The sequence below is a fragment of the Vigna radiata genome, chromosome 3 (genome assembly GCF_000741045.1).
Source record: "Vigna radiata var. radiata cultivar VC1973A chromosome 3, Vradiata_ver6, whole genome shotgun sequence".
NCBI lineage: Eukaryota > Viridiplantae > Streptophyta > Magnoliopsida > Fabales > Fabaceae > Vigna > Vigna radiata.
In genome coordinates, this window is record NC_028353.1 from 12821180 (window position 1) to 12838156 (window position 16977).

Sequence of the window (16977 nt, forward strand, 5' to 3'; positions counted from 1 at the left end):
TTTCTAAATAAATATTTAAAGATTTGGATACATAAAACAAAATTTTTTACACAAACTCCGAAGGTCCAACTCAAAAATGCTTCAGTGGCTCAAAAATCAATTAATTCATTCGACCATAATTTCCTAACATTTCAACTTCGGAAACGCTCAGGATGTCTAAATATTCTTCCTAGACTAGGATTAAAGAATGCATGGAACCATAAAAAGCCCATGAAACTTGCATCAGACATATCCACATTGAAAGGGAAGAAAAATAATGTAATCAGACTAACAAAAAGGGGTAATGAAACTGATAATCATTTGATTCGAGAATATCTTTGTCTTTGTTCATCCACTTCATTCATCCAATCTGAGAGCCGTAAAAGTCCCTTGTACCAATAATATGTAGCAGCAACAAGAATGATCAATATAAACACAAACAGAAGAAACCGCTTCGCTCCGGAAATTATTTTCTGTTCAATGATTCTCAAGTAGGTCAGCAAAGAAAAAGACAACTGGAACTTAAATATGGCTCGATTGTTAAGAAAAGTAACATTACCTGAAGTTTTGATGTTTCCTTGGATTCAAGAACCCGTTCTCTCCTTTTTCTTCGCTTTCGAACTGATTTTTCTGCATCTTGATCTTGTACCTTCAATAATTACTAAAGTATTAGACACTGCCACGGCACATCTCAATAAAGGCATGCCTCCTCAATTTAATGAAAACAAAGAAAATCAACATAATTTAGAAATTAGAGTAGGTAGTTTATGCACTGACAGTGTGAAGTATCATCAAACCAGAAATAGACGTAAATGGTATGTTTATTACCTTTTATATCGTATTGGTTGAAATTTTAATTTTAGAACCTTTGATTTCTTATGTATGCAGCCGTGTAGGGGTATTGTCAATGTATAAAATGAGGCTAACATTCTCACAATGTAATGAAAATATTTATAGGTATTGACAATTTGTTTCAGCAAAATAAACGTGTATGGTAGAAAAACACGAAGAATTTCACTCTTTCATTATCCTTTTTTCCATCCCTCTCTTAAATTAGTAAGTATCATATTTGTAATTTGATGAAACAACAGAGCATCCAAAAATAACACTACATGTCGCCACACATCAATATCTATATGTATTTGTGGTTTTGTATATAACTCTAACTTGGTTATGAAATTTATTAAGACCATAAATGGCACTGCAAACACAAAGATGCCTGTACAAAAGGAAGAATTTTAGAAGTGTGAATGTTAGGAGCTCGAAAGTGTATGAGAGGAGAAGATATAGGAGAGAGGGAGAAGAGGACCGAACGGTAGAAGAGGGTGAGCAAACAGACCGAACAGGGGAAGACAGGGGCGAGCGGACTGAACGGTAGACAAAGAAAAGCAAGATAGCCGAACGATAGAAGGTGGAGCACGGTTTGACCGAACGGTAGACAAGGGGGAGCGAGGGCGGGACATGAGTTGACCGAACGGTGGACGAGGGGGAATGACCACACCGAGTGGTTGGAAGCAACGAGGAAGCATCCTAACTGCCTCAACGGTTAGGATGGACAGGAAACTAATTAGAGTAATGAGAGCTTTTCTGAGAGGATATTCAGCCAGAGTTATTGAGAGTAAACAAGACCATATCTTAGGATATTATTTGGTATAAGTTAAATATAGGAAATAAGGCTAAATATATTTGTATAAGTTAATTATAGCAAATAAGGTTATTTTCTAATATTCAGTAGAGGTTTGGAGCGGGAAATATTTAGTATAAATAAAAGGGAAGCCTAGGGTAAAAGACATGCTTTTGATTTGTTTGTTTTGTAAGAGAGGTTATGTTCTCAGGCAAGTGATGGTGAACCCGCTTCCAGTCATTGTTTGCTTTCTTTGATTCAGTTATTTCCATTCAATAAAAGAGGTTTATTCAGCTATTTTCCATTATTCCTAGTTTGTGAGTGTGTGAGGAAGTTTTCTAGTTCCGTCCCATACTCAGGTACGTAACAGTGAACAAACCTTATAAATAAAGTATAAAAGATTATAGAGTACATGTTGGAAAGTGCTGACAGAATCATGATTACCTCAGTAACCCTAGATTTACGCAATTGTAGTTCTGACTCAACAACCTGCACTTTACTCTTACAATCAGAATTGCAAGGAATTAGTCCAATTCCAAATTGATTTTTTGGTGTGTCCCTTGGATGGCAACCCATAAGATGATACGCTGCTTGAACATCTTGACAAACCCACTCTTTTTTCAGTGTTTGGCATTTGCAACGAACTGTGACCTGTGAAGAATGATTTCATATTTTAGAAGTCAAATTGAATCAATAATAGGTGTATTCATTTGTTTAGAATGCAGTAGCAAGAAAACTAGTACAAAAACATCGCTTGAGCTAATTGTGTTATGATTATTGAGTCATGTAGTACCTTTTTACAGCATTTCTCTGCATTTGTGCACTCACCGGGATGACATGTCTCTGGGCATAGATGCGTGCAATTTGGCAACTTTCTGCAAAACATGAGAAAAATAGGGCTGTCATATAATTTTACTAACCAATTAATAGAACAAGAAACAAGGAAGAGAGAGGAAACAAAGTCTAACAGAGATTTAGAACTTACAGTTGGTTTCAAGGGCTAAACTAGATTTTAAAAAAAAAATTGCTAGTCTCTAATTACCTATGACATGGCCCACCACATGAACGGACAGTCTCTTGATCCTTTGCAGACAAGCTATTGTAATATATACACTCAAACACATGAACCATTGCACCACAGTGACATGACCGCTTAATGAGCACCTTGCATGGAGGACAGTCTCCAGGATGACATGACCGAGGGCAATTGTGTGGACATGCAGGCTCTCTTTCCTGATCAATGCAGTTAACACATCAACCAACAAACTATCAGTTCTAATTTTAGAAAGCATACAGGAGAGTTTCTCAATTTTACACAGGAAGACAAATAAGAAACTTCATTGAGCATAAATCCAGTGATAAAAATAGAGATTACAAAAAACCATAAATAAAGCCACCAGTGCAATATAAATAGTAAAATTAAATGGATTAATGGAATTCAGGAGGATCTAACACCTTCTGGCAACGAAGATAACAATCTTCACATGGTTCACTTCCTCGTAATTGGCTATCCAAGGCATGACAGGTTTTTGTACAATAATGATTGCCACATGGTAGAGGATTACCACATAAATTTTCACAGGAGAACTGTGATTTATCAGAGCAAACCATCTGATAGTAGGGTGAAAAGAAAACAGCAACTGTATTAGCAATATAAAAGAAGTTGCTTTTGGTCAAATTAATCAAATATTGCACATCCAAGTTCATATAGAGCTTTGAAGATATGCAAAACAAACCATTCTGTCAGCTCCAATGTGTTGTCCAACACATGATCTCCACACAAGTTCAGGGCAAGGAGGGCATGGAGTGCCAGGAACACCTTCACTTTGTTGTATAATCTTCTTTTTCTTGGGTTTCAGAGTAAACTCTGGTTTAGGAGGAGGCTTAGGACCATGACACCTTCACAAAGACAAAGATATACCTAAAAGTTAAGTGTATGGACTGGTTGTTAACTCGTGATACTACTATGAGCCACATGCATTACTTTGCCAAGACTCAAGAACATAAGTAGAGACCGCTGAATCTTTGTTTTAGGACTTTCCATTCATGCTAAATTTCAAAAAATCCAAAGGCCTAACATGCAGGCATTGGTTTTATCATAAATAAAGAGAAACTTTTATCAAACCTTAATTTGCATGTATGGCCACATTGATACTCTCTGGCACAAGGTAGCCGACAAGGATGGCAGGCTCCATAATGGCATTTATGCGGCTACACAAAAACATAACTTGTTAACAACATAAAAATAAAAAACATGAACCAGAAAAAATTAAGGATACACTTCATTTCGTAAAACTAAAGAAAATTTAAGTATAATAATGATATCTATGGATAGCTTTCTAATCATTCAGATTTAGAGAAAAGCAACACTAGAAACTTGTCGTCAATATATACTGTGAATATTTATTTTATAAAAAATAATTGCATAATGAAATGTAATCCTCCATTTTCAAATTTAACTGTACCAAGCATTGAAGGACATCAACTTTATTATATAATGGAAAATTTCAACACCAGAAACAGTTTCAAATAGAACAGAAAGCTCTATTTCGATTGTGGAATTTGTGAAGAAATCCAAGAACATGTTAATCCTCAAGAAAGTATATTCTATTGTACAGACTTATTACTGCTCTTTCACAAGATTAAAAATTTAACTTCAGTAATATACACAGCCCGGTTTTTTAAAAAATAATAGTTAAAATTTTATCTGAAAGCAAGAAAAAAGTATACTCGAAGCTACAAATTATATTGAAGAAATATGAAAGACCTAAAGCTACAAATTCATAAATCTCTTTATAACAGTTAAAAAGCAAAATTCATGACTTGTAATAAGAGAAAATAACAGTGATGAAATAGGGATAGCAACAGGTAAAACATCATATAAATGGTTATACTCAAACCAAATGAAAGGGCTGTACAACAGAAACCTGCTCAAACTCATTCAAAAATACTCTACAATATCGCAGGTTTGTCTTGGTAGAAAACGATCATACTGTAAAATGATAATACTTCAAGTTAAATCCATTAAATTAGAGCTTATATTAAGGATACAAAGACAAATTTATACTTCATATGATTAACTTCTGCTCAAATACTACGGGTCTTGTCTTATATTTGAAATCAGCCAAAATGGCGAGAATTAGATACTCATGATGATTCTGATGAAATAAGCTTCTTTACATAAAATTTTAAATGTCAAATGCACATTTTATCTTTGACAGTAAGCACTACTTCAAATTCTAGACCTCAAGGAGAGATAAATCTTATTATCTTTTCCCACTTTCCCTTATGTTCCAATTAATTATACAGTCGTACAAAAAGATTATTTGTTTGTTATATCGAGAGCACAACCATGTATAGGAGACCAGGGATCAAATCCCAAGAATATAATGGGGAATCAAAATTATTTGATTTTAAATCTCTAAAAGGTTTGATAAAAATACCACAGTAGAATGGGGATGGACACCCTATTAAATATATCATATTACCATTAAAAGAAAAAAGAGAATTTTTCTTCTAAAATATTTTCCTCTACCATAGCTTCAGCAGACTATAAATAAAGTTTATCTCTGATTGAAAATGTAAATGCCTGAGTAAAAACAAGTCATATCAAATGGTACCTTGCAATTTGATGCATGCCGACATAAAGGAGTGATAGGACATGGTTTGGGACATCTAGGAGGTTTTTGGTCCATTTCCGTACCACAAGGAACCTGGTAGAAAATCCACTACTCATCATAATACATTCCAGGCCAGTTTTACTAAAAATTGAAGAAATCCAAGCACATAGGATCAAGTTCCAGAATATCATATAAGATAACAGTGCCATTTTGACCAAAGGAAAAGAGATAATAGACCACCATAAACAAACACAAAGGAAGAAGTAATAAAGAATACCAGTGTTTTTATGTGCGTGTTTACTGACCCAAACAACCGGCAAGATTAAGATCAATTTACTTACATTAAAATACAAAAGTCCAAAGGAAATAGCAAAAAGTAACCCATTGTTTACATGATCCCTGAACTTCCAATATTTTAAATGAAAATGCATTAGACAAGGCTGGTCTCACACGTAATATATAAATAGGAACATCACACTGACTACAAAATACAGCACATAAATTAAAACTAATAAACCTCCATATTTGATACTATGCATTTACCTTTGATGTTTCCCAGAATATTTTCAAAACTTTAAATGACTTTCCGTCATGTAAATTACCACTGTATTACAACACGACTGTTGTTCAAAAACAAACATGATATTTTGTTAATCAACTGTTCAACACCAAAGAGACCTCCCCACAATTAAATCAAACCTGTTAATGACAATTATGAGCTCTGATTTCTGTTTTCCATATAAAAAGAGTATACAAGTCACAGCCCTCAAATAATTGAGGTTTTCCCTTTTGGTGCTTCAAACACGTAAAATAAATTCTTCTTAAGTGTTCCTTCTGAAAGTTATCAAATTACTCCCGATTCCAACATCATCTAGCCATCGACTTCCATGAATTAATCAGTTAATAGTATTATTTTACAGAAACGTGTTAACAATGTTCAAGAATGTCAAGTTTCAGAAAAACAATTATAACTGACCTTTCCAATAATCACAAACATGCACATTTGAATAATTATGTCATGTAATAGGATAAGATCATGCAACAATTTAGATGTACTCATGCTCTCATGGATAACTCCAGATGTCCGCATTCATTCATACCTCAAATCGTGTCTCTCCACACGCACATGAAATTGTCACCATTATTGGGCAAGGAGCACAAGGACCTCTGCAAGAACAAAGTTAAGTATCATGATGATGTATTCTTCCCAAGTTAGAGATTAAAATATAGTTCTGTACACATAATATCTATAAGTGATAATGTTAATTTTTACCATTATCTTAGCTATCTTTTATTAACAAAATCAACTTTTCTCTAGCTTTTAACCCTCTTAATTCTCATTTAATTCTCATTTTTATCTTGCTTTTATAAATAATTACATTGTGGGTTACACTAATATAATTTTACCACTAATCCCCATTCTTTTGTGCTGATTTTCTGTCGAGAAGATTTTGTCTCACCCAAACAAGTTTGCAATCTCGAGCAGCGTGAAGAAGCAATCAAGAACATGAATTGAGAGAAGTATAGTTTTGTTGAGTGCCACAAAAGCTGCACCCAGTGCCACAAAGTCAAAAACTAAATCGAGCTCCATAGTTGGCCAGCAGCGGGCGGCACCTACACAGCGTCAAGTGCCAGCAAATCAGAGAATCCAGCCATTTGAGGGCTGGCCAGCGCCAAGCGCCACTCAACTGACACCACTTATGCTGACATGGCAATTTTGTCCTATTTCTACTTGGTTGCTCGAAGAGAAGCAAATATTTGAATGTTGGGAGCATGAAATACACTCCTGGAGAGCTTGGAGGTCTGCTAGGGCTTGTGGGAACCATCCCTTCTTCCTTCTTGTATCTCCGTCTTCTTCCACCTTTCATTTTGTAAGCTTGGGCTCTCCATGACAATGGAGAGCCAAACCTATTTTGTTGGGATAGATATAACCACTAAACTCTTGTGTATTTTGCAAATGATTTGAAATATATATACGCCTCTTCCATTAAATGCTAGTATTCTTGTTTCTTAACTTAATGCTTGCTTTGATTTAGCCATTCATAGCTTGATACTCGATTCATTAGGTGTTGAAAAATATCTTTTGAAACATACACTTGGAACAAGATACCTAATGAAGCTTGCATCTAGGAATGGAGCTTGACCCATTAGTTGTCTTAAACCCTAGTTATAAAGTGGGTTTGTTTATTAAGGGTTTAAGGGATTGACTCATAATAAGGAAACCTAGACTCATTCTACTAAGGGATTAGGGTTTGAGTAGACTTGTGGGTTGATATTAGTATATTAATGGAGAGAATGTGAATTTTTATATGCATGAGAGTGAAGTCAGGTTTGTTTATCAGGGGTTCACGGGATTGATTCTTAAAAAGGAAACATAGGTTCATTCTACTAAGGGATTAGGGTTTGAGTAGACTTGTAGGTTGGTTGATATTAGTATATTAATGGAGAGGATGTGAGTTTTTATATGCATGAGAGTGAAGTCAGTGAACTCTAATCCCAATAATAGCATTCCATATCATTTCTTGTCTTTTCCACGGTCTAAGTGTCTTTAACTTCCAAAGTTCATCTTTATCATTTATGCATCAAATTACTTTCTTGTAAATAATCTCAAAGTATGAAAATATTCTTTAGTCTAAACTAGTTATCAATGGTACAATTATTTGGTATTGCACAAGTTCCTTTTGGTTCCTATATTCTTTTTAAATGATAGTAGTATTATGTTCCTTCTCTATCTAGTCTATTGTGATCACATTTTAAGACACATGAATTGAGATTCATGTGCCAAAAGGACCTCGGTAGCAGCATATGGATAAGAACTTAGAAGAGCTTATAGTTGCAGGCAGATAACAGGATTCAGCCCTAAGGCAGTCGGGATGGCCCGATCTCAGCCGAAAATTGACCTAGCATGGGTTTCAGACTAAAAATTGAACAGGCTGACCTGATTTCAGCTTAGATCTAATAGCATATGGGAATCATGAATCTAATTTTTAAAAAACAAAGAAAGTAGTATTTCAGTTATTTACCTAGTTGCCTAAAGGATTACAGATTCGGCTCCAGGTAACACAGACCGAGGACATACCTATGACATGGAGAAGGGCATTTATGGTTCTTACATCGAAGCCTCCTTCCGCATATCTAACAATTTTCATAAACGAAAAAATAATCAATGTCATCGCCATCACAACTCATAAGTCTCTTGCCAAAACAAAGCAGCTACAAAAACATGCACGCACCTCTGAGCAGGGAGGGCAATCCCCATCACAGCAGCGCCGCTTGCAAGCATGCCGACAACAGTCACGCATCCTCTGACACTTCCTTTCACATGCCAAATCTTGATAGCAAGGAACCTACTCTAAGTTCAATCAACCTTACCAACCATAAACCAAAACACATCCAAATTACCATAAAAAAAAAGCACAAGAAATCACTTACATCTTTCTTGAGGCTCCCGCATCGACAGGACTTCTTCACAACAACCCTACAAGTCTCAACGCACTGTCCACGGTGGCACCGCTCTGGGCACCTGTGGTAGCCACAGGGCAACATCTTATCACAGGTAGCCCCACAAAGCTGTACAGAAGCATCACAAGGCATTCCTTCATAAATCCTTTTCCCACAAGGGCATGTTCTCTTCCCCTTGAGGGGACACTCACCACACTCCCCTGAATGACACCCTCTCTCACAAACATGTTTCCCACAGCTAAGCCTCTTCTCACAAGGATGATCGCACTGAAAAACACGATCACAACACTCCTTCTCCTCTTTCACCTTCCTACACTGGCAGGCATACACGCCACGTGTCCGGCAAGGAGGGCAAGCGCCACGGTGGCAAACCTCGGTGCAATGGTGAGCCCCACAATCCAAAACCTTGGAACACGGATTATTACATGAAAATTCCTTGAATCCACATCGTCGAACATCTTCAATGCTCCCGCAAAAGCATCTAACTTTAACGAGTTTGGGGCAAGAAGGGCACGGCCCGGGATGGCACAGTAACAAGCAATGGTGCCCGCAATTGTGCTTCAAGGGTCTTCCGCAGACCTCTCCGCAAGAATGTGGCAAAACCCACGGATCGTTGGGAGGGTTCTCCACCTTCCCGCAGAAGCAGAGATACATCTTGGGAATGAGAGATTTGGGGTACTCCGATCTGCATTTGGGGCAGTTCCAGAGGGCCGTGTCGTAGGCCGTGGCGGCGGAGATGGGGAGGCGAATGGCAGCGCGTGCGGCGGCGAGGTCCGATGCCTGGCGGGCCCAGCTCTGGATGCAGATGAGGTGGAAGACGGCAAAGCAGAGGGAGGAGCATGACCAAGTGGGGTCCGAGGGTTTGATCCGTTCGAGGCAGATGAGGCACGAGAGAGCACCGGCGGAGGAGGACGTCAGGAATGATTGGATCTTCGAAAGGTCGGCACCGGAGTGGCCGGAGAATTCGAGGTATGGCTTGAATATGGAGTCGGAGAGGTCGGAATGGCGGTGTGCCTCCGTGCCGGAGGAAAGGCCGTCTGCGTCGGAATCAGAGTCGGAGAGTATGGTTGGCGGTGGCGGGGAAGGATGAGAGAGGGGACGAGTCCAGGCTGATGTCATGTTGGCAGTGATGTCTAATGGGACTCTGCCTCAGATTCTTTTACGCTATTGATGTTCTTGTTTGTCTTCTTACTTCAATACTGTTTTTTCTGTATTTTCATTTTTGTGTCGATTTTAAAAGTGCAATGGTTTTTTTAATCCTCCTATCTTACTCTAGAGGTAGTAATACATACTCTTTTAAGTATTAAAATAAATTTCTAATCTCCATAATTTTAGTTTTATAAAAAACGATCCGTTCATCACAACTAATAAAACAATTACAAATATCAACACAGAAATATTTAAATACAGAGATAAAAAGGTAATTAAAACAAAAATAACCAAAATTACAGAATCAAAATAAAAATAACCTCACAACAACTACGAGCAAAGGGGTTATTTTTTAAACATCATTTGTATAATTAAAATGTATTAAAACTCTATTTTGATAAATTTATGTCAAGAAGATCATTATAAAAGAAAGAATTATCTTTTTAGTTCCTATACTTTGGGGGTAATTTTGATTTTAGTCATTCTTTCAAATTAAGATATAATTTAGTCATTCATCTTTAGAAAACTCTGGTTTTAGTCTTTTTTATCAAATTTTTTTAACTTTATTTGTTGTTTCAAGCACGTTTCATTATAGTATTTGGATTGTTTACACTATTTGAGACATTTTTTCTTCAATATTAACTGAGAAACGGCGTTTGAAACAACAAATAAAGTTAAAAAAATTTGGTAAAAAGGACTAAAACCAGAGTTTTCTAAAGTTGAAGGACTAAATTATACCTTAATTTGAAATAGGGACTAAAACCAAAATCACCCCCAAAATATACAGACTAAAAACATATTTAACCCTAAAAGAAAATTTTCTATAATATGAAAAGTAGATCTAAGATATTGAAAAATGTTGTTTTAATAATTTTTTAACAACTTTTTTATAATAATAACATGTGATTAGTCTATTTAATAAAATTGTGATATATTGTCTATTATCCAAAAATTATTAAGAAAAATTATTATCGTATCATAATCACTTATCATTTCAGAGAGCTCTCTCTTTGATGAATTTATAACATTTAATGAAATGTATTTTTGGTTTTCTTATTTTCTGATTTCAATTTAATTAAAAAAGATTTTATTGTTATACACTTAACATTTTGATATGGGAAAATGTATATCTTTTATTATACCCAATGACTCTCTGTCAATCATAAATTAAACTATTAAGACACAAATATGTCATTATTAGGACCTGATAATTAAAAAGTCTAATAGATCAATCAACAATGAAAGTAATTAATATTAAAATTAAACAATTTATGAGTAAAATGTCATTATTAACAATTGGGTGTAATTAGACCATTGTCTATCACAACTAAAATTTATAAATATAAATATGAAATAAAAGAGAATGAGTCTATTGTATTATCCATACATCTTTATTATTTTATATATAATTTAAAAAAAAAAAAAACATAAAACTGTTGTACTAAAAAGTGAAGGTAAATTTTACTTAAGATGTTACTGTAATATAAGTTTTCCATATTTATGATTCCAATAGTTTTCGTTTATTTATGCTTTGTTGTTTATAATTTTTTTCCCTTCCATATGATGCACACTTAATCTAGTTGGAGGAATCAAAATCAAGCAATTCAAGTCTCATTCTAACTCACATCACACCCTTATATTTTCAGTGAAGGACAAAATAAATAAAAATGATCATTCAACATAAGCACCATTTACACCACACAGCTACGTAAAGACTCTTACTATAAGATTTTTAAAGACTGTAGAAAAACGGAGGAGAAGGATGCAAAAATCAAATGAATTCAAAGCGCATTAGAAGCTTCACATTGTGGTACTTTTCTCCTTTGCGGGAATATAATGGAACTGCACGAATTCCACTTCTCAGTTCCCACACAGGTAAGCAAGTTTGGCCACCAAAGTCATCTTTCTCAGACATGTCATATTCATGAACTTCTACACGAAGCAGAGCCAGTTCTGGAACAGAAAGTGGAAACTTAAATTCCTCATTCCATGATGGAGACCAATTATCCTCCACGCTCTTTGTTTTTTTCATAACAGTATCATAAGGGACTCCAGCAATCCCCACCTGCATCACAGTTTGTCAGATAATAACCACACGCAAGAAATCAAAAATGAATTGAAAATATGGATATCAAATCAATGTAACACAATGATTCCATACTCTTGCATAGAAGTCAGGGGGTGAGTATTGATCAAAGTGCGTGTGCTTGAAATCATGAAACCATCCTTCCCCCATATATATAGTCACCTAGATAAGAGTAACAAAAGTATGAGCTTTAGTAGGATCTATATTTTAGACTACAGACACAGACAAAGGAACATCATTCAATTCTCCTGGCAGTAGAGCTTTTACTTTCAAAGTTTTCTTCACCGGCAAACGAGCTTTAGGATCAAAGACCTCATTATTAAGACCAGTCTTTAACAGAAAATCTGGTTTCTTAACATAACCACATCCCCCATTGGCTTTGAACATTCCCTGCATCAACCAGAGAGACCTACCGTATCCCTGTCATGGAATGAAAACAGATTAGTGCACATCTTCCATGACCTCAATATCATTTAGTCAATAACACACTGCATCATGTTACATTTCAGTATAACTTAAGTAATTTTGAATAAGAAAATATTCACTCTTTCTCACTCTTCGTCTGCTACCTCTCTATCCCTTTTTACTTTCTAAAACTTCATAACAATCCAACATCACCCACTTTCATGCATATAAATGGGGTAAGCCCAGAATGCAGCGAAACACTAGTTATCCTAAAAAGTACAGCCCCAAATTTTAAATAGTTCTGATGTATAAAAGTATTTATATATCAGAAACTCCATATGCACTATTGTGTGTGTCTCTATCTATCTCTTTTATTACATTTTATCTCCTATCATACAAGCTTTCCCAACTTTGAAATGTTTAGTGTTTTATCTTGTTATTTATTCTGTTATTCATACAACTCGTTTTAAGACCTTTTCTCTATACCACTCCCCATTAAATCACCCGTTACATCTCACACATCTCTCTCTTTTGTCTCTTCTCTCTCATTGTTGTAGAAAACATTGTTTAATTTATCATACAAATTATACTTTCTCCCATTCTTGTAGAACTTATTGTACAATTTATCCTACAAATACAAAAAATGAAGCAAAACGAGTAGGGAAGGAAGAAGTAGAAACCTGCATGTTGAATGCAACCATCTGGGCTCCATGCATCCACCCGATCAATGGATTATAATTTGTTGAGGCAATACGAGTGCCTTTTGGATACACTCTCAGTATATTCCGCTGAGTAAACCTGCCAACAACCAAGAAAGTAATACTTCTCTTTTCATTTGCAAATAAACAAAACATCCTGCTATGGATTTGTTTCAAAGCAGAATAGAATAGAGGGGCTTTGGATACGTTTCAGTTTACAACAAATAGGAAAATCATTAGGTATGTCACCTAGAAAATAACGACACAGAAGTTTCTAATATGGTTAACTACTCTATCAGATAGGTGCCATTAACACATGCATTAAGTAGTCAGACACTAAGGCTTTAAACCATCAAAAGAGCCTGAAAATCTTAGCTAATAACTATCTAATTCTGCCTCACATTTCTTACAAGTGAAATCGTATATTACATAAACAAAAATCCATAAAACAATCATGTACAACTTTATTCAAAAATATGTTAGATCCAATTCATAACAAATCGAGAGCACCCAAGCACTCACAACACAAATGAGTAAGGACTAACCGAAAAAGGTTGGCAATACCTTATGATTTCTTTGCCATGAGTTTCAGCAGCCTTTTCAAGTTGTAGCTCACTTAAACTTAGACGTTTCACTGTATCGGGATCCACTTTGAGGCATTCTGTTAATCCACCTTTAGGCTTCCCAGCATGAATGGCAATTAAACGTCTGTATTCGTCTGATGCATTTTGACGTGAATATTCTGCTTCATCAGTATCATCTTCATTGTCAAGATCATCCTCATCCTCGATGTTCTACAAAAGATGTTTATCTAAACTATGAATCAACCACTCCCACCCTAACAGAATTAAATGCAGTGTTAATTATTAGTATGCAACATTGACTTAGAGTCTCAGACCTTGTGATCAGAAATAGTGCCACCTCTCAAACTAGGAACTTCTTTCCCCCATGCTTCTTCATCATCTACAGGCTTTTCCTTTTGTGATCCCTCCCCCTTTTCCTGAACTTCTTTTGCCTCAATGTACTCCTTAGGTGGTTTGGTTGATATGATAATCCTCCTTTTAAGCGATTTAGGAGAAGGAAATTCCTTCAAGCTTTCAGAGCCAGGAGAAAATAGTATGTCTCCAAATGTTTGAGTAATCATCTAAAAGTTTGAACAGGACTCATAAGTGTCAAATATAAGAATATGAAAAAGAAGCATTTTGATTTCCTCAAGTCACTAACCTCAGCCACTTTGGCCTGAAGATCGGGAGTAAGGTGGTCTTCTAAGGTTATTACAACTGGATATTCTGAGGCAACAAAAGCATACTGCTTAATAGACCTCAAACATTTGATGAGGGCCACAGGAGATGTCAATGTCCTGTATTGCAAAAAAACAAAATAATAACATAGACATTTTCAAACTGTTTAGGGAAAAAATATAAATTCAGATTGTCATCAGTAATAATACATTGGAACGCTATCATTTTCCTGCCAAGCCATATTGCATCATTTTTGTTTGCAAGTAGTAAATACATAAATAAGTCTTCATGTTATTGCAGGAAATATCATTTCCTCTGCAAAATTTTTTTCTCTATGCAATGAATGCTTAAGTTGGATGGATTGATTTCTTTAAAACAATACATGAGGAAGGGGAGTAAGGGGCAAGGGAAACAAGGGAGCTGTGTTAAATTCCCTTTTAAAAGTCAGCAAAAATGAACTAATAAACTAACCTTCCATGAAGAACATCCACATCATCCTTTGATTCATTAGGCCATATATCTAATTCAATCACCCTTACACCCTTCTGCAGTGCCTTGATGATGGGGACGTCACTGCAGTCACTGCTTAGTTGGTTCCCAGTTAGATAGGAATTATGACCAGTATAAATGAAGTAATGAGACAACGGTGAAGACATATCTTGGTGCACCTGCAAATGGAAGAGCAGAAAGAACATAATCACACAAGCACTACAGCAAAAAAAACAAAGTTCACAGTAATCTAATACATGATACAACATCAATAGTCCAATACCTATGCAAAGCTAATTATTTTTATAGCATGGAAGATGTAGAATTATAACCAAAATGAAACTGACCAATAAACTGAGCTGAGACGATCGTATTAACTGTTGAGAATTGAGCTTGAGAACTATAGGGACTAATGTGTTGGTAGAACAACAGCAGGTGTTTAGATGATACCAACACACAAAACTATAAAAGGATAGAACATAGAGAACAAACAAAGAAAAAAAAACTGCTAAATGGTGCTTTAAAATACTTGTTAAGAGATCATCAAATAAAAAGTTTTATTGCTGGAATTGCATCAGAAACTACAGAGTAGTGTCCACTGTACATTTCTAATATAAAAATTCACTCGGTCAGAGTCTTGAGACACTTGCTTCTATAAGGACATGATTAACAGAATCTAAAAAGCAAAGCACAAGAAAACGATCTATTCATTCAGAAACGGAAAGCGCATGTATGTGAAACCATAAATTTACCCCGAGAGAAGGCGAGAGAGGTGGATTATTATTGCTACTGAAGAGGTAGTTGAAGAAACTCTCAAGATTGAGACCCCTCCGGTGAAAGATGCTGAGATGCTTGTGGCCATCGATGATGGCCTGTGCTTCCTCCTCAGTGACACTCTCCTCCTTCTGCACCTCAACCAGGAAACCGCGGACGTGAGAGGCTGTCATGATTCCATTCTCATCGGAATAACGGTCGAAAAGGGTCCTTATCTCCGGAGGGGCCTCCGACACGGGGAGACTGAAGCGGCGGCGGAAGCAGAAGCAAAAGCTGTAAGTCTGCTTGGACATGCCTTAATCAATGTTTTGTTTTTCTTCACTCTCTGTGTGTGTCTCCCTCAACCCACTCCTTGAAGAACATATAACTAATGGGGTGAAAGCCAACGGAGCGTGTAGTTTGTAGATACGAAGATGAGTGCGTGTGCGTGTTAGCTGTGTCTAGAAGATAACACTTTGGTCGGAGAATGAATACGTTTCTTGTGTTAGGTGGCAATGAAAAGGTTGTCTTGTCGTGGATACGTTTCCAGAGTCAGCATGCAAGAGAGGGACCCACTCCCAACCTCCAATCTTTTAGATGTTTGGCACTTGGCAGCTCCGTCTTTTTCTTCAAATCAGCCGTCTCTTTCTGGCTCTCACCTCTTTCAACTCTTCATATCGAACTAAATATGGAATGAAATCTTATTGTTATCTTCAACACTTGTTAAAGAAAATATCAAAAGATGCTCATTTATTGATAAGGATTACATTCATTCTATGTGAACAAGATAACACTTATATATTTTGAGTCGAAAAATCTTCTAATGACTTTTTCTCTTGTTTAATTCATGATCAACCTTTCAACACATTGTCTTGAAGGAGCACACGATCCAATTTTATAATTGCGATCATACTGGTTATGTTTTGTTAGTAATTAGTTATGTTATTATTTGTTAGTGAGGGAAGTTGAACTCATAGTCTCTTTCGTCTTTTCTTACAAATTTATTAAACTAATTTTATATTTTCTAAATCTCTTTCATCTTTTCTTACAAATTTATTAAACTAATTTTATATTTTCTAAGTATCACTAGTGGAAAAGATTGTACAATCTTTTCCATTCTTTTTTCTTTAATTTCATCACTAGGTTAATTTATATTTCGGATCATACTAGTCCTGTGCTGATATGTCCAGAAAAGATATGTATGTGAAATTTTCTTGGAGGAAGAAAAGAAAAATATGTTCTATGAACTATGTTCACTCTAAACTATTATCACGATCGAGAATCTATGGTAAAAGTTAGCAAAATACTGTCAAGACGTTGGAGCTGGTTTTTAGCAATCATACTGGTAATAGACCAATCTTTAGAACCACTGCAGTAACCACAGTAACGTTAAAAAAAGAGCAGATCAGTAGTGCATCGTAAAAGAGTTACACTCATTTACGATGTTTGATGTTTGATGATGCAGAAAACA

The 16977-nt window shown here is 35.8% G+C and overlaps 2 protein-coding genes across 2 annotated transcripts; both read right to left on the bottom strand.

Moving 5' to 3' along the window:
• LOC106757912 (NF-X1-type zinc finger protein NFXL2) lies at positions 1 to 9916 on the bottom strand. The gene is made up of 13 exons (XM_014640766.2): positions 8656 to 9916; positions 8457 to 8570; positions 8303 to 8358; positions 6324 to 6390; positions 5224 to 5316; positions 3729 to 3814; positions 3340 to 3502; positions 3059 to 3214; positions 2646 to 2836; positions 2397 to 2478; positions 2048 to 2254; positions 539 to 628; positions 1 to 452 (listed from the first exon to the last, which is right to left on the bottom strand). The coding sequence occupies exons 1-13, from the start codon at positions 9802 to 9804 to the stop codon at positions 297 to 299; spliced, it is 2610 nt and encodes an 869-aa protein (XP_014496252.1). The 5' UTR covers positions 9805 to 9916; the 3' UTR covers positions 1 to 296.
• Positions 9917 to 11605: 1689 nt separating this feature from the next.
• On the bottom strand, positions 11606 to 15820 carry LOC106757831 (phosphoinositide phospholipase C 2-like). Its single transcript, NM_001317314.1, is given in 9 exon segments — positions 11606 to 11899; positions 11996 to 12082; positions 12188 to 12340; positions 13006 to 13123; positions 13588 to 13817; positions 13922 to 14167; positions 14248 to 14383; positions 14736 to 14932; positions 15506 to 15820. Coding segments are annotated over 9 exon segments (1776 nt in total).
• Between the last annotated feature and the right edge of the window lie 1157 nt (positions 15821 to 16977).